This window comes from Echinops telfairi, unplaced genomic scaffold (assembly GCF_000313985.2).
Source record: "Echinops telfairi isolate 266 unplaced genomic scaffold, ASM31398v2 ScPeMD7_7466;HRSCAF=8504, whole genome shotgun sequence".
Lineage (NCBI taxonomy): Eukaryota > Metazoa > Chordata > Mammalia > Afrosoricida > Tenrecidae > Echinops > Echinops telfairi.
In genome coordinates, this window is record NW_022111366.1 from 8077618 (window position 1) to 8102666 (window position 25049).

Genomic DNA, 25049 nt, shown 5'->3' on the forward strand with positions numbered 1-25049 from the left:
GATATGACAAAAATAATAATTTATAAATTATCAAAAATTCACGAGGGAGGGAGGAGTGGGGAGGGAGGGGGCAAAATGAGCTGATGCCAGGGGCTTAAGTGGAGAGCAAATGTTTTGAGAATGATGATGGCAATGAATGTACAAATGTGCTTTATACAATTGATGTATGTATGGATTGTGACGAGTTGTATGAGCCCCTAATAAAATGATTTTAAAAAGAAAAAAAAAGTCATAAGTTTTCATGTTCATCTTATGTCCTTCAGGAAGATCTATGAAAAATTTCCCCTTTGAGATCTCATTAAAAACAAACAGTTGGTATAACCTTCTGGGCTGACCTGTCTGCCTGATCCAACTGGTCCAGCAGATCCCTCTAGGGGTTACAGTTCTGATTGTTTGGGCCATTTTTTGGAAGTACCTTAACCAGTGCCTTATTAAGAGATCTGGTCTGCAGCCGCACACTGATCCCAGAGACACATTTGAACACTGTGTGGAATGAACCTGTGCATCTATGAACCCAGTGCCTATTAGCAATACATTTTCACTTGGACAGAGAGAGAAGGAATGCACTATAGCTAAAGGAGTCGTACTTACCCCCTGCTAGTAAAAGGCTTGCATAGCCTGTGACCGTGTCCGGTACATAGTACAAATTCCTGCAGGCTTAGGAACAAATGACGCAGACACCACATTCTCAGGATTTGTTTGCCTTGTCCGTGGGCGCGTGTTTTGCTGCGTTCGCCCAGCAGTGCTGTTCTCGCTGTGTCTCTGAGGTGTCTGCCCAGCGGGTCCCCATGCCCATGAATTTGGAAAGAGTGCTTTGTGAAGTATCCCCTAGAGAGCGCAGAGCAGAGGCTGCTACAGTGGGTCGAGAGAAATGGTTATACGATTCCATCAGAGGTGCGGAGGGAAGGGCCGATGTTACAGAGAATGTCACAGAGAAGCAATATTACAGCTGTGGGCTCAAGGCCAGGGGGTGTTAACCAGACCGAGCAGGGAGGAGGGGAGCTTTCTTCTAAATCAAGGAAAGGGCAGGAGTGGAGGCCTCGGGTGGGAGACAAGCACTCAGACTGGGGTAAGAGCACCTGGACTCAATGAATCATGTCTCCCCATTCCGTGAAAGCGCAGGTGCAGTCTGAGCATGGCCCCTGTGAGGCTTTTCACCTAAAGTGGGTGCTCCTACCTGCCCAGTCCGTCACCAGACAGCAGTCTGGTTTGGCACCCTCCGGTTGTTTCTGACTCAGGGACCCTGTGTCACAGAGTAGAACTGCCCTGGAGGGGTGGCTGGCCCTTCAACAAGACGGATTGACAGGTGGCTGCTTCGATGGGCTGAAAGAGAAGAACAGTTGGAAGGCTGGCACAGGTCGAGGCTCGACAGCCCCCAACACCCACACCCATCTTCCGGGAGCAGATCTCTAAGTCTTTCTCCAGAGGAGCCTCTGGGAAGCCTCCCCTGGCTGTTCAGTCAGCAGTCCACTGTCACACCATCAGGACCCCTTCCCCGAAGATCAGAGCAGTGTTTCTTTGCTCTCGGGCCTCCTCTGCGAGGGTGGGCTGACTGGGGAGCAGCTCAAGAGAGAGGAGGGTGACTTTTGTATCCCAGCACCTCCGACCCCATGTCTTGTCATGGTCAAACGTGACTTGGCTCCTGGGGTTTCTGAAAGGTTGTGTGTAAGTTAAAAAAAAAAAAAAGTGTCCTCAAGATAGGGCCTCTCCTCCCAAACCCCAGGAAAGGAGACGAGAGTAAAGTAGAATACACTTGAACTCCATGAATGAGTTCTGCTTCGTGGGAACTCATTTGCATGGGGCAGATGCCCAGTACTGTTAGGAGACTTGTAGTTCATTCACTTGGCTGTAACTGCTTTCTAGGCAAGTCTTTTGTCCTCTCTCCCGTTGCTCCAGTTTCAGGACTCAAAGCCGTGTTTACCAGGTGTAATATCGCATTCCGCAGACCCTCTGGAAGATGGCTCGCTACTGCAACAACTTGTGCTGAAAAGGCCTAACAGAATACCAGTGCCCCGGGTGGTCCGCCCGGAACGACAGAGATTCATTCACACGCTGCTGTCTGTTCTCGCCACGCTATCTTTTCATCTTCATTTCGTTTCACGGCTCCTTTTCAACGCTGGCTATGTGTTTGCCCTCAAAACCCTCTTTCCTCACCCTCTCTCAGCGCCTCATTCAAAGGTGCTTCTCAGACAGTGAACAACGATGCCAGGCCTTTCTCCGGTGCCCTCAAGGGGGCTGGTTCGGTGACGGACTTCTCCCTGCAGAGTTGCAGTCTCTCTGGGACTGCCCGGTGGGGGGTGAGCCTCTCCATGATCCCCTGAATTTTCTCAGGAGCAGGAACCGCATTGTCCTCATCTCTGAATCTGTGGCTCCTGGTGCACAGGATGAACATCGAAGCCCAACTCATGAGGTTGCATGAAAGAAAAACCTCCCTTTTTATAAAGATTATGGTTCCACAGGCCTGGGCACTGGTACTGCTCCTGGAAGCCGGGCGGGTGCTTAGCAAAATCTGATAGTGAGCCTCGCCTCTCATCACATCCACACCTGAGTGTTTGCTCTTTGGTCCTCAGCCACTCAATGTCTTTATTTTTGTCTCCCCCTCTGTGTCTGGCATCCAGGCAACACTCATGTGCCTGATCATTCCCATTAAACTGTGGCTCCCATCTCCCCCTTTCTCAAAAGCCTGCCATGGGCTTTCCAAGATGGCGGCAGCCAAGTGGAAACCCTGAGTCTTCGCCGACCCAAGCTTGCCTTCCATCCCCCTGACTGCTGTTTCCTCCAGAGTCCTGCTATTTCCTCTGCCTGGGAGTCTCTCCTCCTCTAGTCCTTCCCTGGTAGCATAGTAGCTACACACTGGGCCTCAATCGCAAGGTTAGCAGTTTGAAGCCACCAACCACTCTACCAGAGAAAGGGGCTTTCTACTCCGATGAAGAGCTGCAGTCTCCAAATCCCAAAGAACAGTCTTTGCGTGGCGCCACGTCACTCAGTGGCACGTGGAGAGATGGTTGAATTACCGTACGTTTTGCTGTGTAGGTTGTCAACGACAAGGACATTTTTAAAAACCCGAACAGAAATAACAAAACCCCTCTGGAGCCCAGCTCTACACTGACACACACGAGGGTCATCCTGATTGGAATCATGAGTCCTAAGCAACAGGTCAGCGTTGCAATTTGGAATTACAAGGGCTGGGAGGCTTCTCCCCATCCATTCTAGGAAAGCACCATCTCTCCCCTGTGGAGGAAGCAGGGAGTAGTGAGAGCTGACGGCACAAGACACTTGCTCACTTTGTTCCTGGCTCGAATGGAGTCCGTGCGAGTTTTTTCAAATAATTTCTTTCTCCCTTCCTGCCTCCCAACTTTTATCAAGCAACTTCTAGTCTGATGAACTGAAGTCCAGTAAGCAGAGAGTATTCCGTGAGCCTTATAGGAAGGATGCCTTTAAAGGGGGCCCAGAGGCTAAATGGTCGCTCTTGATGCCGCTTTACAAAGCAGTGCCTCCTCTGGCCAGGTCTTCGCCCACAGAGGCCCTGCCACAGGGAGCAGCAGCACGCCAGCTGGGAGGATTCCCCTGCACACAGTGATGACATTCAGCTAAGCCAGTTAGTTTCCTTGACCCAGAAGGAAACCCGTGTGGTTTGGGCTCGGGGTGTGGATGAGCAATCACAGCTTTTTTTTTTTTTCCCCTCTTTGCCCAGTGGCTTTAAATTGCAACCTCTCTTTTTATTTTCCATTATGCATCAAGCACATCTGTGCCAGAACTGGACAAATGTATTCCGTCTGGGAGGATGTTCCCAGACCGCTGTAAATTAGAGTTTGTGTACAGAGATTCCAAAAATGTGGCCTGGTGGTGGGGTGTCCCTGGGTCCGGCCACCTCCTCCACTGTCTACTTGGTGGCTCGCAGTCTTTGGCCTGATGCCTCTGTCAATAGGTTCTGCTTCGTGTTTGGAAACTGCCTTTCCATCGAGTTGCTACAGAGACAAGGCCAGGCAGCACTGGCTCAAGCAGCTTCTGGGTGCTCTGAGGATGGGGCTTCCCGAGGGCATCATTCTGGCCTGCCCCAGAGGGACCTGCAAGCCGGGCTCCCTCCCAACTGAAGCCTTGCCAGGAAAAAGACTTGTCACTTTTTCTGAATTGAACATATGTGAGCTGGGCTGCTAACCACAAGGTCAACGGTTCTAAACCACCAGCCGGGCTGCGGGTTCTGTAGGGTCGCTGTGAGTTAGAATCAACAGGATGACAGTGAGTTGGTTTTTGAGTTTGCATGTCATAAGTTTTTTGAAGACAACATTTTTTTTTGCAAATACTTTTATTGGGGGCTTTCACATCTCTTATCACAATCCATACGTTCATCCAGTGTGTCAAGCACATTTGCACATATGCTGCCAGCATCAATTTCAAAGCATTTTCTTCCCAGTTCAGCCCCTGATATCAGCTCCCCATTTCTTCCCCCCCCTCACTCTCCCTCATGACCCCTTGATAAGTTATAGATTATTTTTTCCATATCTAAAATCATCCGTCACCCCTCACCCACTTTTCTGCTATTTGTCCCCCTGAAAGGGGGTTCTAAATTGATCCCTGTGATCGATTCCCCCTTTCTTTCCCCACCCTCCCTTCATCCTCCTGGTATCTCTACTCTCCTTCTTGGCCCAGAGGGGTTTATCTATCCTGGATTCCCTGTGTTGCAGGCTCTTATCTGTAGCAGTGTGCATGCTCTGGTCTAATCTGATTTGTAAGGTAGAATTGAGGTCATGATAGTGGGGGGAAGGAAGCACCAGAGAACTAGAGGAAAGTTGTGTGTTTCATCGGTGCTACACTGCACCCTGACTGGCTCATCTCTTCCCTGTGACCCCTCTGTGAGGAGATGTCCAATTGTCTACAAATGGGCATTGGGTCTCCACTCCATCCCCCACTTCCCCCCATTCACATTGGGTATGATTTTGTTCTGAGTCTCAGATGCCTGATAACCTGATCCCATCGACACCTCAGGATCACACAGGCTGGTGTGCTTCTTCCATGTGGGCTTTGTTGCTTCTGAGCTAGATGGCCACTTGTTTATCTTCAAGCCCTTAAGACCCCAGATGCTATATCTTTTGATAGCCGGGCACCGTCAGCTTTCTTCACCACATTTGCTTATGCACCTGCTTTGTCTTCAGCAATCGTGTCAGGAAGGTGAACAATGTGATTCTTTTTTTATTCAGTCTGCTTATGGTGTGATGAGCTTCTTAGATTTGTAAAGTAGTGTTTTGGGAACCCTACTTGGGAAGCTTTTGACTGATATATTGTCAAATTTTTTCATGCTTTAACCTTTCTTCATTTGAGGGATTCCAATTGTAGATATGGCGACATATTTTTTTAGTCACAGGAGAAATAATTCATAAAAACTTGGAAAGTATGGTGCAAAGGAAAAAAGATGTCACCTGTAGCCCCACCCTGCGAAGCTGAAATATTGGTAACATTGTAGCATGAGTCCTTCCAATGTTTTCCATGCCAGGCTGCCCGTTTTCAAAAAGGCAAAACTCTTTAAAAATAAAAGTTGGTTGAGCCCAGTTCTTGTAGCTGCCCCTCACATTATCCAATTAGTGCTCGCCTCTAAGTACTGGAAAATGTTAGATATTCCATATTAGCTAGTCCAGCTGGTGGTACTTGGAGCCCCGACTGCTCCTCACTGAAGTCCTGCGTTTCTGAAGAAGCCAGCCACAGACAAGCTGGTCTTTGGGGAGAAAAGCAGCCCTACAAATCCAGCCCCATGGTCTCCCAGGGTGGAGCCGAGCCCCACACAACAAAAGGAGGATTTCAGGTTAAAAGCCTGATTTGACACTCTCAGCCCCCAGATTGTCTGTCTGAAAAGAGGCGGGGGCAGCGGAGCGGTCACCGCACACACAGGGCCTCGGGCACAGAGAGAGCCCGGTTGGGGTCGGTGGAGATCTGCCGATGACTGATGGATGCAGTGGGTTTCCCGAGGGGCGTTGGTGATGGGCGCAGAGGCAGGAGCCTGCTGGTGGGCTGTGGTGGCGGGCATGAGGCACAAAAAGGTTCCAGCTCCGGGGCTGGCCCCACAAAAGCCCTCGGAGCAAGCGGGGCGCAGGGGGTGACTCTTGCAGCCCCAGCCTGCCGGGCGATGCCTGCGTCTGCCCTCGGCCCCTCACGGAGCCACACAGGGCGCAGACCTCGCTTTTCCAGAAAGGGGGGAAATTTTTTCCTTTTCTCATTTTCCATGGAAACTCAAAATAGGAAAAAAGAAAAAGAAAACCCAGCCAGCCTCCCTCCCTAACAACTCGGGCACAGGCAGGGTGGTGGGCATGGAGGAGCCAGGGGAGGAGGGTACGAAGCTGGCCTAGCCGGTTTGGACTCTAAAAAAGTTTTCTGATTGGGGCCTGCCCCCTCGGGGGTGGGGGGGGGGTGCTTCTGAATGCGGGAAGTGGGTTCCTCTGAGTCCTCGAGAGCTCTGGCAGCTGGCGCAGCCCGTGTCCCATGGATTCCCACCGAGGGCCACCTGTGGGTGCGCAGCACAACTGTGCTCTTAGAGTTTTCAAGGTTGGGACCTTTCGGAAGGTTACCAAGTAGGTGCCTCTAAGTGGGTTGAGATTACCGAAAAGAGCACCTCTGAGGATTGTATTTAAATTGCGGATGACACCCCGCTGCCCTTGGGAAAGGCAATAGCCAATAGAAACCGCTCCTTGACACCCCCTCCCCCACTGCACACACACCTAAAGTGGCACCCTGGGCACAAGTGGTACCCACTCCACCCCTGGACATGTCTGTCTGAACCCTTTGGCCTGAGAGTGGAGCGTTTAACCATCTGTGCCACCCAGGAACTCCAGATGGTCCCCACTGCCCAGCAAGAGACAGCAAGGCAGGCAGGGGACAGCCGCCTTCCAAGAGCAGTGTTCCTGGAACATTCCTTTCCAGAAGCCTTCCAGAACCACAGGCAGCCTGGCAGAATGGGAAAAAACAACCTGGGATTGGAGTCAGGAAGCCCCTGTCCTTTGTGACTGCAGAGCCCTGAGGGTCTAGGACTCCCTGTAAAATGTGAAGCGCAGTGGGCTAAGGGTCCTCTAGGGCAGCCTCTGATCCCCTTGTGGCCCCGCCTGCCCCCAGAGGTGTGTGCGTCCCTCCCTTATCAACGCAGTGTCTTTCCCTTTCAGCTGGCGGGCTCCGCGGTCATTGCGTTTGGACTGTGGTTCCGGTTTGGAGGCACCCTGAAGGACTTATCACCAGAAGACAAGTCCCCAGAGTATTTCTACGTGGGTGAGTGACTTCCACCTCCCTCAGCCTGACCTCAGGACAGGGCTGGCCCAGAAGGAAGTGGGGCTCAGAGCATGGCCTGTACTCTGACTCTGTGGGAGGGAAGGGACAGGGGAGCAGGAGAGAGGTGGACAGGGGCTGAAACCTGAGCCCTGCAACCCTCCACCTAGCCTTCCCAGATGTGCAGAGAGGACCCAGGCCACACCTGGCTCATCCCCCTTCTCTTCAACATCAAAGAAAACCAAGGTGGGGGAGGTGTGTGTGTGTGTGTGTGTGTGTGTGTGTGTGTTGGGTAGGAGAGGGGTATGTCTCTCAGCCACTTCAAGGAAAGAAATCCAGAGGAAATGCAACCGGAACTCATTTCCAAAGCATTAAAACCAGAGTGAGGCGGCCACACCTCAGAGTTACATTCGGTGGTCTTCCCATGAAAGGCTGCCCAGGCTGTGTCTTCCTGCCCCAGCGCTCTTGCCCCAGAGCACACACTGTAAGGAGATCCCTCTCGGGTGGAATAGGTCTTGAGAAAAGAAATGGAAGACCCATAACAGGTGCCTGACAATGGAGACATCCCACCTTTCATCACATCTTAAATGCTGCTCCTTGTGAAACACCCACTCCTGTTAAGTTCCACAAGGAAAAGGGGGCAATGCTGCCAGTTTAACAACCATGGACCTGAGAGATGCATCCTCCTTTCAGAAAGGTTACAATGTAAAACACTATCACGGAAAACCTGGTAAAATGTGGTGTGTGTGTGTGTGTGTGTGTGTGTAACACACAGAAAGAGAGAATAGAATTTCCAGAATTAGTTATTTCAGGGCTCATCAGAAATCATGGTTCTCTCTCTCTTCCAACGCTGCCACCCTCAATATATCCCCAGCCGTGTTGCCCCATGAATACAAAATAGCTGCCATGGTTCTAAGCACCATATCCACATACAGCAACACCCAACAGAGGGAGGGGGAAAAGACAGCTTCACTCCAATGGGGGGGGGGGGGGGGGAATAAAACATTTTATTCATTTTTAGGAATGAGTAAATAAAACCTTTCTCAAAAGCCTCCAACAGACTTCCCTTTGCAGCTTATTAGAGAGAATTGTATCGTGTGTCCATTCGTAAGCCATTCACGGTGAAGCAGAGAATGAACAAGGTCTGGCTCTCTGACTAGTGGCGAGGTTCTCCAACGCTCGGACAAAATGAGAACTCTGTTACACGGAGGAAGAGAGGCATCTGCCGTCGCACTTAACAGCAGACTGCCCTTTTCCACCCACAAGGTTTCCAGGCGCCACCCGCCCTCCCAGCCCAAAGCTCACACACACATGTAGCAGATTCCTCCCAGAGGAATTCCTGGCCTGGCAGGCCATGAAAGCCTTTCCAAAGCCTGTTTCCTGCCCAGGGCCCCCGAGGGCTCTGCGGACGCAGCTCTGCTCTGACCCTGCTCTGCACCCACCTCCAGGAGCCAGTGAGCCCACTGGCCTGTCCCCTCTCCAGGGGCCACAGAGCACAGGGACAGGGGAAGGACTGTGCTTCCTCCTTCATCCTGAGGACGGCCCAGGAGCCGCAGTTTTCTTAGTCCTGCCCTTTGACTTGAAATTCCATTTTAGCATCGTTAGGACTCAGCTCCCACTGCATTGACTAAGCACGGCGGAGGTTCACCCTCCCTCTCTAGGGAGATATCGAGGCAGCGCTCCATGATCAGGGGCAGCCTGCAGTCACAAGCACGTGGCACAGACCTAAGCAATGAATCAAGATGTGAGGCTCTAGGGGTGCGCACATGGGGCCTTGAAGGCCCAACAGGTGCGGGTGGTCTGGGCTTATCCGAATACTGATTTAGAATTGGCAAATACAAGATGGCAGGTAGCTACCATCTTTCCCTGTAGTTCATTGTTCAACACTTTCAAGAGAGACTTCTTCACTCAGCAGTTCCCAGCCGTTCACAACTGATGATCAGGGAGAAGCACGTTTTCTCTCCCTGCTCTGACGTCAGTAGTTACTTGCATAGGCTAGTCCCAGTATAGTTGCTGAAGCCTTGTGCTCTTGAAATCGCAGGATGGTGGCAATGGGTGTGCAGTCTGCCTGCTCCTTCCAGCTAGTCAGGCTCCCCTGGGAGCCCTGTGTGCTCTGGTATCTCATGTCCCTCATTTGTGACTGCCAGGATTTCTCAGGGCGAAATAACCCCTCGGTGCCCTGAGGTGGATGAGCAACATCCCACCCTGAGCGAGAACTTAAAGAGACAGAGAAATACCAGCCAGCCCCATTCCATTCCAAAGTGTCTCTACTAGAGCTGGGTGGCCAAAATTAGCTGCCTAAAACTCGACCATGTTATCCCCCTCTCATCACCAAGTCTAAGGGATTTCAATCTCTGTATTTGTTTGTTTTTCTGAGTCTGAGCTGGGAATTTTTCAGCAATAATGAAGAACAACCAGTAAAAAGGACAAGAAGTCCTTTGTCATAAAAAGCGTGTATGAGAGGCCATCTCTCTCAGCGATAATAAACATCTGACTATCTGAAAACCTCTCACAGTCATTTTCATTTTCTGGGTTTAGGTAAACAGTTAGGGTCTATGGATCCAAGCAGGAGTGACTCTAATTTCCCCATTCCTTGTGAGCTACCCCCTCTGGGGCTGGGCTGGTGGTGAAAATGACCTAGCCATGGGTATATCAGCCAGCACTTACAGTCCTGGGCTCTGGGTCACCCATAGGAGTAAAAGAATACCGTACTTGCCCCCTAAGTAACTTGCAATCTATTTGAAAAGACTCGGGCTTGCCAGGTGAAGTTACGATGAAAGTGAGTGTGTAACTGAATGCCACCTAAGTGATATTGCCAGTGAGTGTCTTAGGAGTCCATCAACCCGGAGAGGAGAATTTGAGTTAGGTTTTAATGCCAGCTAAGCAGCGGAGAGCAGGAGGAATGGAGAAGAGGAGAGGTTCCGGGGGCAAGAATGTGCCAGGTACCCCTAGATGGCTGATTAGCACCCCCAGGCTGGGCAGCGAGCTCACGTTGCCATGAGAGACCTGAGACACGATGGAGGGTAACATCAGCAATGTTGTGGGGAGAGAGGGAGGAAGGAGGATGGAGAAAAAGCCTGGCGTGAGTGGGCTTCGTTGTGTGTTGAAGTTGCTTCTTTGGCAAGAAGAGAAGCGTCATTTCGAGCTGGGGTCCCGAGTTGGTCTGCGTTGGGGTGCAGTGCGATTGCCCTGGCAGAGTGTAATGATAAGTGTTCACAAGACAGGAAGCCAGCGTGACCAAGAAGCCAGGGCAGAAGCCAGGCCGGTGAAGAAAGGCACCAGCTGTCTGACTGTCATCCGTCTAGCTGATGAAGCCCAGGGACTAAAGAAATCAGAATGACAAGAGGTATCTGTGATCGGCCAGGTCAAGGCAGGAATTAATAATTGATGATTCTGAGGAGACCTGAGTAACAGGAGTAAGAGAGCTTCCGCTCAGCATGATGGAAGCCAAGCCCAATGGCCGCCTTCAGCCGTGGGCCTCAGAAATGCAGCCGCACGCTCTGTCAGTGTGGACCGAATTGTGCCCTGACCCCGTTACATGTGAATCCTACCCCTGTATCTGTGGTGCAATTCCATCTGGGAATAGGGTTTTCCGTATGGTGCTAATGAGGCCGTGGCAGAGTAGGGTGTATTTTAAGGCAATCACTTTTGAGACCTCAAAAGAGCAGGTGAAATACAGAAACAAGTAAGCGAAATGGGGGCGGAGGACGGATTCCCCCCACCACGCTGACAGAGAAAGCCTTCCCCAAAGCCAGTGTCCTGAATCCAGGCCTCCTGAACTGTGAGAAAATACACTTCTGTTTCTAAAAGTCACCCGCTCGTGGTACTTCTAATATGAAAGCCCTGGACTCTGAGACGTTCGCTGGTGGGAATGTGGGTTCTACAGCAGGACCCACATTGTTAATGGCATAATGAATAAAGAGCGTGGAACAGACTTGCGCAGATGGATGGGAACTCCCCGTCAGTATTTGACACTCAGTAGACACCAACACATGGTGAGCACATGGTGCCAGGGTAGAATGGTGCTCGCCAGGCGTGTCATGGCTGTGACCTTGCAGAAGCGGGTCTCTTGGTCTTCCTTTCTGTCAGTAACCGAGCGCATCGCTGTTGGCACCACCCAGAGACTCCAGTGAACCACTAAGAAGGCAAAAATCAGAAGGTGTTTGTCAATGCAAGACAGCCGATGTTGAGTGAGAGAGTGAACAGTGAATGAATGAGTCGGTTCTGACTCATAGCGATCCCAGAGCACAGAGTAGGACTGCCCCCGTGGGTGTCCGAAGCTGTAAATCTTTCTGGGAGCAGCCAGCCTCATCTTTCTTCTGAGAAGCAGCATCCACTTTGCCACCAGGCTCCTTGGAGGATGAAAGAGACCCAGTGCTATTTTCTAATCCAAAGCCAAGCAGCCCACGCTGCCTGTCTGCACTGTCATCCCTCTGTGGATCTGTCTGTCAGAATGGTTGGTTGGGAATCACAGAAGCCTGACTCACATGAAAACACTTCCTGGTCCCCATCACTGAGAAGCCCAGGATTGGCCCTGGTCTCAGAGATTTGATCAGAGTCCAGTTGGCAGCCATTGCTGGGCTCTGCTACCCCTGGCATCCTCCTTGGGCAAGCTTTCTCTTCAAATTGACAAAATGGCTCCCAGTGACTCTACTACATCCTCTGGAATAACCCTGGGAAAACTAACACACACACACACACACACACACACACACACACACATTTTCACTGTAACAGCTCCACCTCGTCCCCAATCCTGACTCTCATTGGCCACGTTGGCTCCAGTACCCACCCTTGAGCCAATCCCTGTGGCCAGCAGTTTGGGATGGGCCTACTGGCTTGAGCCTGGGCCACACGCCTACCTTGACACTTTCAGCCCCATTCAAACCACATGGCCTGAGAGCGAAGAGGGTTCATTCATTTCTCCAATGGAGCAAAGAGGGGCGTGAACTCTGTAGAGAAAAGCATCAGTCCCCACCACACAGCCTGACCCTTCCTGCCTGTTCTTGGGTCCTGGGCCAGGCTGGGGTTTGATGCACCCTTACTTCTTTCTCGGTCACTCTCCCCTCTGGAGTGGCTGGTGCAGAAGGTATTCATGACCCGGGTTCAAAGGTGGGGGATGTGGGTTATCATAGAATCCCAGCCCTGAGCAGAGTAGGAAGCTCTGGATCAGGGAGTTCAGCGACTCAGACTAGCAGTCAGTAGTGGAATTCAGCCGGTTTGGGCCAGCTCAGCAGAACCCAAACCTCATTTTTGTTGAGTTCGGCGAAGCAGCTATTAAAATGTCATTTAGGGTTCTTTCTAAGTCAGGCAGCTCCGTGGCAATCACAGTGCCGCTTTCCTTCCTCGTTTGTAGCATGCACCTCTTTTCTTGTTCTTATGTCAGTGTGCATTGTATGAAATGATACACTACCTTGTGGTGTATCCTTTTTTTTTAAGACTGAAAACAGTCATTAGGGCAGTGAGCCGGTTGTTAAATTAGTTGAGTCCTGCCACCGCAGCCCAGGGCCTTAGGGGTGATGTGAAGCCCAGGTTTGCTGCGCTCCCAGCCTGGGGCTGTGTTGGCTCTGTGACCCGAGCTGCCCTGCCGCTCCTTCTTGCTGTACAGTGAAAGCAGGAACCCCCCGGTGAGGGCAGGGACCCTTTCTCCATGTCGGGTATTTCTTACAATGTGAATAAAATTGAGACAGACATGTTCACAGAAACGGATGTTTCTAGTCCCCATACCTGCGTTCCAAATAAGAATGGAGCCTGCGCCCGACAATAAGATTGGGGCTGCCTTTGGGTACCATTCTGGACAGGCTTTGCCAACAGGGTGAGGTAATCGAACTCGAAGAGAAAAGAAAAGCGGGCCCGGTGTCTGGTAAATCCGGTGTCCTGTGGCAGCGCACAGTTCTCGGATGTGTGAGTCCTTGCTGTTCAGAGCAGCCAGCCCGGGAGCCCTTCTCAGGCCTTCGTGTGAACAAGCTTGGCCCCTTCAAGTGACTCTTACAGAAACATGAAACCTCACACCCAGACCTCTGCCCCAGGAGGGACCTCAGAAGAGACACACTGTCTCATCCCTGGCTCCTCGGGCAGCTGCTGACACACTGGGTCAGAGAGATTGTCCCCTCTTCTGGGGACTGCTCACCTGACTGGAGACCTCTGTGCTTCCTTCTTGGTGGTGGAAACACTTTCCCTTCCTACAGAAAAGCTCTAAGCAGGCCAGGAGAGTCCCGCTGTGGGTACCCAGGAGGGGGAGCGGGAGACAAGGACCCAAGGATAGAGGGCAGTCACTCAGACTAAGGGCCGCCTGTGGGCTCTTCTGGAAGGACCTCTGATCTCAGCCTGACGCTTGGAGGTCGGTCCAGGCTGTGTGTCTACCGGTTGCTAACATGGAACAGGACAGCTTTGGCAAGAACAGAGCTGGCAGCAAGAAAGGTTTGAGTAATCCGGTGTTTCCAAGACCCTCTGCCCTTTACTGCTGCAATGACTGCCGGAAGAAGCCCCCAGGGTCTTCCAAACTCACTGACCTGCCCTTCGGACTCCCCCGTCTATGGGGTTGTCTCTCAGGCGGGCAGGTGCTCCCAGGGGGCTTCTGTCGAGGAGGGCAGGGTGGGGGGAGGGGAATCCCCTCGGCCTTGGAAAGCTGGGGAGACAGTATGTGCCTGAGTGCATGAAGTCATGTCTGTGAGCAGAGGATATTAGCCGGTTTTCTCCGTGAAAGGGTTGCCCACACAAACAGGAGCCACTCGGCTCTCCAAGACCTCGGCCCAACTGCAACCGACTCTCCCTGTTGAATTCAAAGTCACAGACGGAGCCAGGCTCCCACTGTGCCTGCAGGTTCCGTGCCAGGAGAGCGTTCCCAGGCTGAGCACGGAGGGGGCCACCTTGCCTTTTTAAAATGACTGACTCCCCAATAATACTTTATTTACTTCTCGGTTTTTATTTGTACCTGAAAGTCTTGGTAGTGGGCTAATAAGAGAGGTGCTGTAACTTAGCTTGTTTGCCAAGCCTTTTATTCCAAGAAGGTCTAGTGGATCCTGACTTCCGTGTTGCTGATAAACAAACTGAGGAGGGAGAGGAGTTACCTAAAGCCACGGTTGGCACATTTGGAATTCTGGCTCCTGACCACGGACCTCCTTTCATTCTTCTTTGTTGTCTTGACTTTTTATTGTGATTTAAGTGAAGGGTTACAGAGCAGATCCTCAGTTTTACATTGAATAATTTATACACATTGTTTAGCCCATTTCGATCGCCTGGGTGCCCTGCCATCTACCCCACTTCCTGTTTCCATCTCTCCGTTCCTAACCCTCTGTCCTTAGCTCAAGGCTGCCCTTTTGATCTTAAATGTTTGCTTATTCGGACACGGGGCTGTTCCGTTGCAGATGTGCAGAGTGACAAGGGGCCTCATTCTTGGGGTCACACCACTTTCTGTGTGCTTTCCAGGAAACACCAGGGACTCTGGTCTCCCAAGCACGTTAGGCAGCAGCAGGGCAAAGCACCCTCCTGGTCTCCATCCACCATAAAATGACCAAATCAACAGATTGCCAAGAGAGCCACTGTTCTTCTGAGATCTCACTGGAAATGTAGCTTAGGACGTAAGAGTGGAGGAACCCTGCTGGACTCATTTCTGATCTTGCCACTCACAGCGATGGGATCTGAGGGTCTCTGTGTCTCAGATTCCTCAGCTTTGAAATATGAATACCAATACTAGCTACCTCCTGGTGCTGTTGCCGGTCGCTGCTGTAGAGGTGGCTACAACTCGTGGTCAGCACAGACGAATGGTGCCAAGGACTGCCCAGTCTTGCATCCCCATGATCAGTGTGGATGTCTAGGATTTTCCCTAAGATCCACAGGACTTTCAATGACTGCATTTTTAGCAGTTTTATTGGCATGAATTCACAATTATACAATTCAGTAGTTCAGCCATAGTAAAATGAGTCGTACAATCATCAACACAATCTGTTTTAGAACATTTTCTTATCTTTTTTTAAAAATTAAAGCATCATTTTATTGGGGGCTCTTACAGCTCTTATAACAATCCATACATCAATTGTATTAAGCACATTTGTACATATGTTGCCATCATAGTTTCTAAACATTTACTTTCTATTTGAGCCCTTGGTATCAGCTCCTTTTTCCCCTCCCTCCCCTCTCCTCCCTCCCCTCCCATGACCCCTTGTAAATAATCAATTATTATTATTCATTCTTGTTCTCATTGTTATTAGCTACTCATTTATCCCTCAAACTTGCCTCCCTGCCCCTCAAGGAATTCAGTTACTGTTTCTATCGATTTACCTATCCTTGATTTCATCTACAGAAAATCGTTTAAAAATATAATCACATAAAACAGATTTTTAAAACCTCAATCAAAAAGAAAGCAGAAAATATTAAAAACTAGAACAACTTTAAAGTGGGTCAAAAAAGGAGCTCAAATGATAAAGTGCCACATTTCAACCCAACTCAACCTGCAGCAACCCACCCCCTGTGCGCTCTGAGTGAAGCAAGGCCGCTCACATCGCTGGTCTGCCGTCAGACGGGATTCGCCAGAGGCTGAATCCATGCGCAGTTCCCCTTCGCTTTTCTTTTTATTGAAACAGCTTTGAAATGGGTCAAAAAGGACCCATGATAAAATAGTGCATTTCAGCCTAACTGCGTCTTTCCCAATAGACCCCACAATGCTCTCGGTCTGACCGCAAGGCCATTCACAGACCTCATGATGATCGGAGGGGCCTCACCAGAGGCTTACCCCAGGTGTGGACCTGCAGATGGATGTTGGGCTTCCACTGTCATCCATAACCTTCTGCAAACCAGGTGTTCACATTTTAAGCTCTGATACCATTCCCTTCTTAAGATTTGGATTTCATTATTTACAATCCTTGGATCAAGCAAGCTGGTGTGCTTCTTCCACATGGACTTAGTTGATGCCTATGTTTTAATTCAAGCCTTCAAAACATTGTCTGATTTTTGAAAGCACATTGCCAAGGCCTTTCCTCTTAGTTCACGGAGCCTGGAAGCTAAGCAACGCACAAGTGCCCACAGAGCGTGGCTGTGCGTAAGGTGCATTAGGCAAACTGAGCCCAGGCCTCCCACACGCAAGGGGCGAGTTCTACCACTGAACCACCAGTGCCTCTCGCCTACATCATAGGATTAGTATGTTAGCTGACCCATGTTTAAGCACACATGTGTGGATGTGTGCTAAGCCCACAATAAATAATTACTGTAAATGAGCGGATGCTGAGGAAGAGATCTTGTGCCAGGCATGATTGCACGTGAGGATGTAGGAAGAGAAGGTACAGGAGTCGTTCAATGGCGGTTAGTCAGGTGGAGGATCTTTTGTAGCACTGAGACGCCTTGGCTAGCAAGTTCTCAAGTTGGCATATGTCAAGTGCGCAGTACAAATGCCGCAGGGCATGCGGAGCCACAGCCAGTGGTGGTTTAGCACTGAGTGTTGGACGGCAGCATGGCTCACTACATGTTGAACCCTTCAAACGGAGCCTCCGAACAGGACTCAATAGGCAACAGTGTCACTATTGATATTTAGGGAGAGCTTACATCCTGGTCCGTCCCATCCAACATCTCAGATGCATGTTAATGGTGTGCTTTCAGGAGACGCTGGGAAGGAGAGAGAGGTGCAGATGCAGCGAGTGTTCTTTGGTGAAAAATGATCAGTAGCTGGTCCTATAAACCCACCTGCTGCCAGAAAGCCACTAAAATGGATGAGCATGCCAATATCCGGTCTCGGAAGGGGAGGAGGGCAGTGTTACATGGGTTTGTGCAAACAAAGCTTTTGAGGAGTCACTCTGCTTTCTGTGTTAGTTGGAATGATGCTTTCGGCTTCAGACGACATACCTGAAAGCCCAGGAAGAAGTGATGAGATGGTCAGGGAAGAAGGTGGCCTGGGGAGAGTGCTTGCTGGTAGCATAGCATTGGCCTGGCAAGGCGCAGCTTTTATTTATTTTTATTTTTTATTGGGCGCTCTTACAGATATCAAAACATTCCATAGTTCTATCACTGCAAGCCATATTGTACAATTGCTACCATAGTCAGTTTCAAAACATTTTCTTTCTTCTTGAACTCCTTGATATCAGCGCCCCTTTCTCCCCTCCCACCCCCACAGGAACAATTATTTATTTAGCCACATCCTACACCATCCAATATATCCATTTACGTACAATTCTGTTGTTCACTCCCCTTGAGTGGGGTTATACAGTCATCAGTGCTAACAGCTTCTCCTCCAAACCACCCCCCCAACTTCCCATTCCCTCAGGGAACCATTACTCCTGTTACTGTTTCTGAAGGGTTATCTATCTTGACTTCCATGTATTGAAGGATCTTTATTATACAAATGAATATATGCAAGTCTAACATGATTAATGAAGTAAAACAAATAAAAACCATAATAGTAATGGGAGGAAATATTATAACTTTTTTTCATGTCTTACATTGACTGATGTCTCCCTTCACCCACTTTTCTATTGTCCATCCCCCAGGGAGGGGGTTATATGTTGATCCTTGTGATCGGTTCCCCCTATCTCCCCCCACATTCTCCTTACCCTCCTGGTATGGCTACTCTCATTATTGTTCCTGAGGGATTTATCAGTCTTAGATTCCCTGTGTTTCCAGCTCTTATCTGTACCTGTGTACATGCCCTGGTCTAGCTGGATTTGTAAGGTAGAATTGGGATCATGATGGTGGGTGGAATGAAGCATTAAAGAACTAGAGGAAAGTTGTATGTTTCATCACTGCTATACTGTACTCTGACTGGCTCATCTCTTCCTTGTGACTCTTCTGTGAGGGGATGTCCAATTGTCTACAGATGGGCTTTGGGTCTCCACTCTGCACTTGAGGGGAGGAGATAGCGAAGAACTAGAGGATAATTATTTGATTCATCAGTGTTATACCGCACCCTGGACTGATCATCCCTTCCCTGTGGCCCTTTTGAGAGGGACTGTCCATTTAACTTGCAGGTGGGTTTGGGGTCTCCACTGCATCCCCACCCCTTCACATCAATTTGATTTCTTGTTTTTGTACTTCTGAGACCATTCTCTGTCTGCACCTCATGATCACACAGGCTGGTGTGTTTCTTCCATGTGGGCTGTGTTGCTTCCCTGCTACATGTATGCTTATTTGACTACAACCCTTTAAGACCCCAGACACTACATCTTTGAATAGCCGGGCACCATCAGCTTTTTTCACCCCATTAGCCAATGCCCCATTTTATCTCCAGCGATTACGTCAGGAAGGTAAGTATCATACAATGCCACGTTATTAGAACAAACTGATCTTGTACTAATGTAAGATTTAAGTAGAGGCCCAAAGTCCATCTGCTTCCTTGTTGCATTTGCATTTATTTACACATATAAACAAATATACTTATATTTAGATAATTATTCTTATGTATACATACATATGTATACCTATACATATATTTTTTACTCTTCTTTTCTTTTTTCTTTCCTCCTGCTCCACGATCATGTTTACCTATCGTTCACCTCTTAGTAATTCCTCTCAGATACAATTGTATTGATCAAACATGACCAGAAAAGCTACGTCCTCCTCAACATCCAAGGCACAGCTTTTAATGATTCGATTGCAATTCCAAAATAGGACTGGGGAAACATGAGTGATTTGGGAAGTGGGTCATGTGTTTGTCACACAGGTGGTTGGGGGTGTGTGCACAACAGAGACCATCACAGGATAAAAACACGGATGTAGACACATTGGTTTATTCAATACAACGATGTTTTGAGGAGCAGCCATCAAAAGGAGAAAGTCTCCCTGGGAGCCACAGGTGGCCTCCTGAGATGCAGGTGTACAACCAGATTCAGCAGGCCCAGGGCGTTTTGTCACTTGTCAAGATCAAACCTGTTTTGATTTTCCTTTGGAATTGGGTTGAGTCTTGGGGCCCACACATGCTGTCATAGGGACGGAGCTGGGGCACTTTGCTTTGAGCACTGGGGTGGTCTCAGAATGCGCTGTCATACCAGTAAGCAGGTCCCTTGAGGAGCTCATTGTTTCAGCAGGATGGAGAGCAAGGGTGGCTGCCTGTGGGACTGAGCACATCTGTTCTCAGCGGGCCTCAGCCCTGTCCACTGAGCCCCTAGCTTGCCCAGAGTCACCACTCTGTCCTACATTCCAGACTTCCTCAGGAGCCTTACCAGCTACCACCACCCATCTCTCACTTTGTCACCCTGAGAGCTTGAGTGTGACTGTGATGCTGGCAGGTATGCCACCAGTATTTTAAATACCAGCAAGTCACCATGGTGGACAGGCTTCAGTGGAGCTTCTTGACAAAGATGAACCAGGAAGATCTGCTTTGAAAACGCACCGATGGGAACCTTATGTATTATAGCAGAAGATTGTCCGGTCAAGTGCTGGCAGTGAGTCCCATTCACTCCGGCTTTATTCACTTATCTAACAAATCCTTAGCAAGAATTCTGCCTTGTGCTGAGAATCTTCCAGATCAGGTGACCATGATTTGTTTGCAGAGGTAACATCTACGAAAGAAAACTAAACCAGTTGTTGTCAATTCCGTTCCAGGTCACAGTGACCCCGTGTGGAGGAGCGGCGCTGCTCTACAGGGTTCTCAAGGTCTTGAACTTTCAGAAACAGATCTCTAGGCCTTTCTTCTGAGACTCATCAAGATGAGTTTAATTTGCCAACCTTTTTGTTAGCAGTCAAGCACTGAGCCATTTTCAGCACACAGGGAATTCGCAACATCTACAGAGACAAATGTGAGAAGACACCAAATGGAAACAAGTGGGCTAGTCTGGAGAGTAGTGGTTTCCCCTGTGGATGGAGTGTAGGTGAGACTGGTCCCTGGAGTAACACAAAGCTGTGACTTTATGTAGAATGCGGAGGCTGTATCATGGAGCAATGAGGTCCGATGACCATCTTAAGCAGGACATCCACATAAAACATTCAATGTGGCCACTGAAGAGTGTGTTATTACTGGAGTTTCCCTCCGGTCCTTTTTCAGCCTGATGGCCCAATAGAAGGCTGGTGGGATTAGAACCAAGGCTTGGAGTCCATGTGTAAACTGAAAATAGCAACACTTGACTTACCTACCTACCAAGGAGACATGGAAATGATAGGACATTCATTCAATCAATCATAAGGTCTTTAGACAGTCGGGCTTCATAATATTATTTTCAATATGATGCCATTTTTCTCATTACCACATCCATCCCTTATGTAAGTATCCTTGTAGAGAAAAGGAAACAGGCGGAAGTGGCAGAGCCTGGCCCAGAGCTCATGTGAGGCCAGACAGGAAGTTGAGCAGTCTTGCCTGGCCCCCTGGCCGGTGCCAGCGAGCAGACAGATCTGCCCACAAACCGCACTCGCAAACCCCAGAGGGGCCCCAGGAAGCACCCAGAACGGCCGGCTGCAGGGTTGCTGGGTTTGCCCACGGAGGTGGGACACAGGCTGCCCCCCTCTTCAGAGAATGGGAGTGGTTCCCAGGTGACTCATGGGAGTAAAATGCACAAAGGCCCAAGAAACAACCAGCATTCATTGCAGTGAGTCAAGGGCCAGCTCCCATATTGTGTCGGCGCTTATCTCAGGATCAGAAGAGGAAACAGAAAGGCTGGGCTGGATGGCTCTCATCACGAGCGCAAGCCTGCCCACTTTGCTCCCTGTGAGAACACTGTCCCATGGAGATCAGCTTAACTGGTAAGGGAGATCACCAGTCAAGTGACGGTGGCCAATGTCTCCCAGAGGAGCCCTGGTGGTGCAGTGGTTACATGGTCAGCTGCTAACAGAAAGGTTCAAGCCCAGCAAGAGGAGCAAGCTGGGAAAGTGTGCTCCCATGAATACTTACGGCCCTAGAAACCCCACAGGCAGTTCTACTCCATTCTACAGGGCCCTTGAATTTGAATCCACTCCATCAACTGCATGCAGTGGGTTTGGGTTCAGTTGAGTTTAATGGTGTTAGAAGGAGCAAGATAAACCAGTCTTAAAAGAAGTATGGCCAGAATGCTCCTTCCAGACAAGGATGACAAGACTTTGTCTTACGTGCTTTGGAAACATCAGGAGAGACCAGTCCCTAGAGAAGGACATTTGGTAAAGTAACGGGGCAGGGAAAAGGAGAAAGACCTTGGACAAGATCGTTGACACAGTGGCTGCATCGATGGGCTCAAAGAGAACAACTCTGAGGATGGCACAAGGCCAGGCAGTGTTTGGATCTGTTGTACACGGGGTCGCTGTGAGTCAGAACCCACCCAACGACCCCTAAGAACAACAGAAGGCGCAACGGTAGCACTATGGTTAAGCAGCCAGCTGCTGACCAAAGGGTCACTAGTTTAAACCCACCAGCTGCTCCACAGGGAAAGGTCAGCTTCCGTAAAGATTTACAACCTTGGGACTCTCATAGGAGGTTCTTTCTCTCATCTAGGGTAGCTGTGGGTTGAAATTGGACTCATTGGCAGCAAGTGTGATTTAATGTCGCTAGAAAGCGAAGATAGAGTAATGGTCGTGAGCCAGCTCTAATGAGGGCTGGAGTCAGGTAGCTATTTTATCCCCAGTCTGCCAGCCGCCAGCTCAGGTACCCAGTACTACACAGTGGAAAGAACGATAGTAGCTACTCTGTACACTGTTCATGAAGATGAGCTTAATAAGCAATTCATTATGTTTGAGCTTTAGAACCATACCTAGAATACAAGAAGCCCTCAATAAATGTACCTGATGTGAGGTTAAGAATATGTACGTTCAGTATACTTGAGCTTACCTGTGGTCCTTATTGGCTAGTTTCTTGCAACAGGTACGTTCCACCTCCTGTTGTGCTTGGATCCCAAGCTTCACCTCTGTCCCTCCCAGTCCCTGCTTCTCCATCTGCGCCTGGGAGATCGTCCACCCTTCCCCTTCCTGGATGCTTTGCCCTCACGGCTTCTCAGGAGCTGGGAGAGCCATGAATTCCAGAGGACCGTGGGAAGCAGGAGGGTGTGGTAAAAGCCACACCTTTGCCCCCCAGCTCAGACCCTAGCTCATGACTGTCCCTGGACTCGACTCCATCCATCTCACACAAAGAATAGCAATGCCTTACAGAGAGTGGGAATCTCAGCTGTCACATTCCCGGCGTATAGGAGACACCGTGTGATGCCAACGAGCTGGAGATGTGGCAGGCAGATCCTGGCCCCATTGTGTGACCCCGAGCTGGATTCACAACTATGAGATGGAGGTGGCGTTCTCGTGGCCATCTCCCTTGCTTCATAGGGTCAGTCAGTCAGTGTGTGTGCAGGGCTTAGGTAGCGTTCAGTAACTGTCACCGAGTATGTTCTGATCAATGGCATGCCACGATACACCTGAGACCTGGAGCCAGCGTGTGCAGGAGACAGTGCTGTTGGCACTAGCCCCCAGAGTAGAGACCAGAGCCGGTCTTTCTCACCCAGACTCAAGTCAACAGTGTGTCTTCTGCTTCCATCCTACAGGGCTCTATGTGCTGGTTGGAGCAGGGGCCCTAATGATGGCCGTGGGGTTCTTTGGGTGCTGCGGAGCCATGCGGGAGTCACAGTGTGTTCTCGGATCAGTAAGTGGGGGCCGGAGGTGGGGGAGCAGCAGGGAGTGTGGTCTGAAGGGAGTCTGGCCTCAGCCCCAGCTGCCTACAAACTCCCTGAAACCTTGGCAACTCACTCCCTTTTCCTGCGTCTGGGTTTCTCCTGCTCTTGCAGAAGAATGATATTATCTTTGTACTTGCCTCGTACAAAGAGTGTGAAAATACATGAGCCATTAGCATGAAGATGCTTGCTTGGCTGTTCACCAGAAGGCCCGGGGTTCGAACCCACCCAGCTGCTCCCGTAAAGCTGTCCAGCCTTGGAAAGCCTGCTGGGGCAGTTCTACTCCATCCTAGAGGGCCCTGTGAGTCCGAATTGACTCCACAACCACGGGGGTTTGTCCACGGTGATGATTCCAAAAAGCAGTAGTTCACCGTGGGTAAAACCACAAAAAGATTCCCGTGAGCCAGGGAAGTGCTTTTTCTCTTTATCAGAAAAACACTTCTGTTTGAGGTCAACAACTTAAGCAGACATTCCCTTGTGCCTTTTTTTAAATTTTTTATGAGCAGCCACTATTTAAAGAAATATACCTCAAATGGTCTCAAGTAACTATGACACCTCACAGGTGGCCCCACAAGAAACGAGGAGAAGAAAGGACAGGGTCAGACTGGGAGCAAAAACTCCATCAGGAGGCCTCCCCATGCTTGTTGCAGTCCCGATCTTTCAACTGCGGCTGCTTATTCCAATCTCTGGCTCCGTGAACTCCCCGAACCCATGCACATCCTCTGCCCACGGTTCTTTCTCTTCCCCCACTGGTGCTGAGCTCTGCTCAGGGTCTCGCTGCCCTTAGTTGGACCAGAACAAAGCCTGAGAGACCCAAGGGCCTCCCCTCGCCTGTACTCCCCTTCCTGTCCTCTGAGAGGCCTTCTCTCTGGGACACACCACCCTCTCCCAGCCCGGGCCCCACAAGTCGCTCCCGATCTCTGACCTCGCTCTGTGGCATCCGACCTGTTCATCCCGTGTTCGTCGAACGCGCTGGTGCAGGCACTGTCTGCAATGACCCTAGTCACCTTTTTATTGATTTGCTTGTCACGTCTTCCTCCCCCTGAAACAAGGTCCAGGCTTAGTAGACGAGAAGCCCTGGTGGCTCAGTGGGTTATGTGCTGGACTGCTGGCCATAAATAAGGTCAGCTGTTCAACTCCACCAGCCGCTCCAAGGAAGAAAGATGAGGCTATCGCCTCCGGTCAACATTGACAGTCTCAGAAGTCGGAGCGGTGCAGTTCTACTCTGTCCTGTAGGGTCGCTGTGAGTCAGAAGTGACTTGCTAGCAGAGGGTTTGGAGAGCAGAGACGCTGGGCTCCTATCTTATCCATCACTGTACGCCCAACACCAAAGACAGAGTAGCTGCTCAATAAACCACTGCTCAATGAATGGACACACTACCCCAAACGGACTCAGCTGCTATGTGAAGGGGACTGAGGGGGCAAATGGGTCCTATGGATCCATTCAAACAAATAACTGCTTACCGGTTCCCAAATAGAAGGGGATCAAATGAAGTACATGTTTTCTCTCCTCTACAGTTCTTCACCTGCCTACTGGTGATATTTGCTGCTGAAGTAACCACTGGAGTATTTGCTTTTATAGGCAAGGGTATAGTAAGTAAAAATGACTTACGATATTTTCTGTATGATGATTGAAGTATGCTCTTTATATTATATCGAAGGCTATGAGAATATCAATGCCATGATAATATTAAGAAGCCAGATAGTCACCAGAATTATCACGGAAGTAGACGTTCTTGACCTCGAAGGAATGGACAAACGGAACCTAGAACCTAGGTGACTAAGAGCACACCCCTTACTGCATGGGCCTCTGTTGCTGGGAGGACAGCCCACGGCGCTCATCACGTTTATGAGACGGTCCGTGATGCAAAGAAGAATAAGGATCTCTAGTTTCATCCGACGTGAAAGGGCGTGGTCAATTGGAAACATTCTCACCCTTTGTTAGAGGTAGACTGCTGCTTGTCCTTGAGACCTAGCCTGGGCAGAGCCAGCTGCGCCGTCCTCCGAGCATGAAGCCCGACCTATTACATGCATGGCAGTGGGCATGGGCTGCCTGAAGGTAGTTAGTTGTCCACAGCACACGGGCCTTCTCAGGGGCACAAAACAAACAGAAGGAAGAATGGAATCTTTACTGTATTTCACATAGCTTCATGCGTCATCGATGTTGTATTTACGAACTTATTTTAGCTAAGGGAAAAATGGTACAAAATATAGAATAAGTAAATAACCCCTCCTTTAGACTTGTTTTAAAGCAGCTGGTGATATTTG

The 25049-nt window shown here is 49.9% G+C and overlaps 1 protein-coding gene across 1 annotated transcript in view; it reads left to right on the plus strand.

Moving 5' to 3' along the window:
- TSPAN2 (tetraspanin 2) overlaps nucleotides 1-25049 on the plus strand; it is a 60120-nt gene that overhangs the window by 13313 nt on the left and 21758 nt on the right. The window contains exons 2-4 of the mRNA XM_004714856.2: nucleotides 7146-7248; nucleotides 22656-22753; nucleotides 24300-24374. Of these exons, the coding sequence (XP_004714913.1) occupies nucleotides 7146-7248; nucleotides 22656-22753; nucleotides 24300-24374 (276 nt within the window). The remainder of the gene's footprint in view (nucleotides 1-7145; nucleotides 7249-22655; nucleotides 22754-24299; nucleotides 24375-25049) is intronic.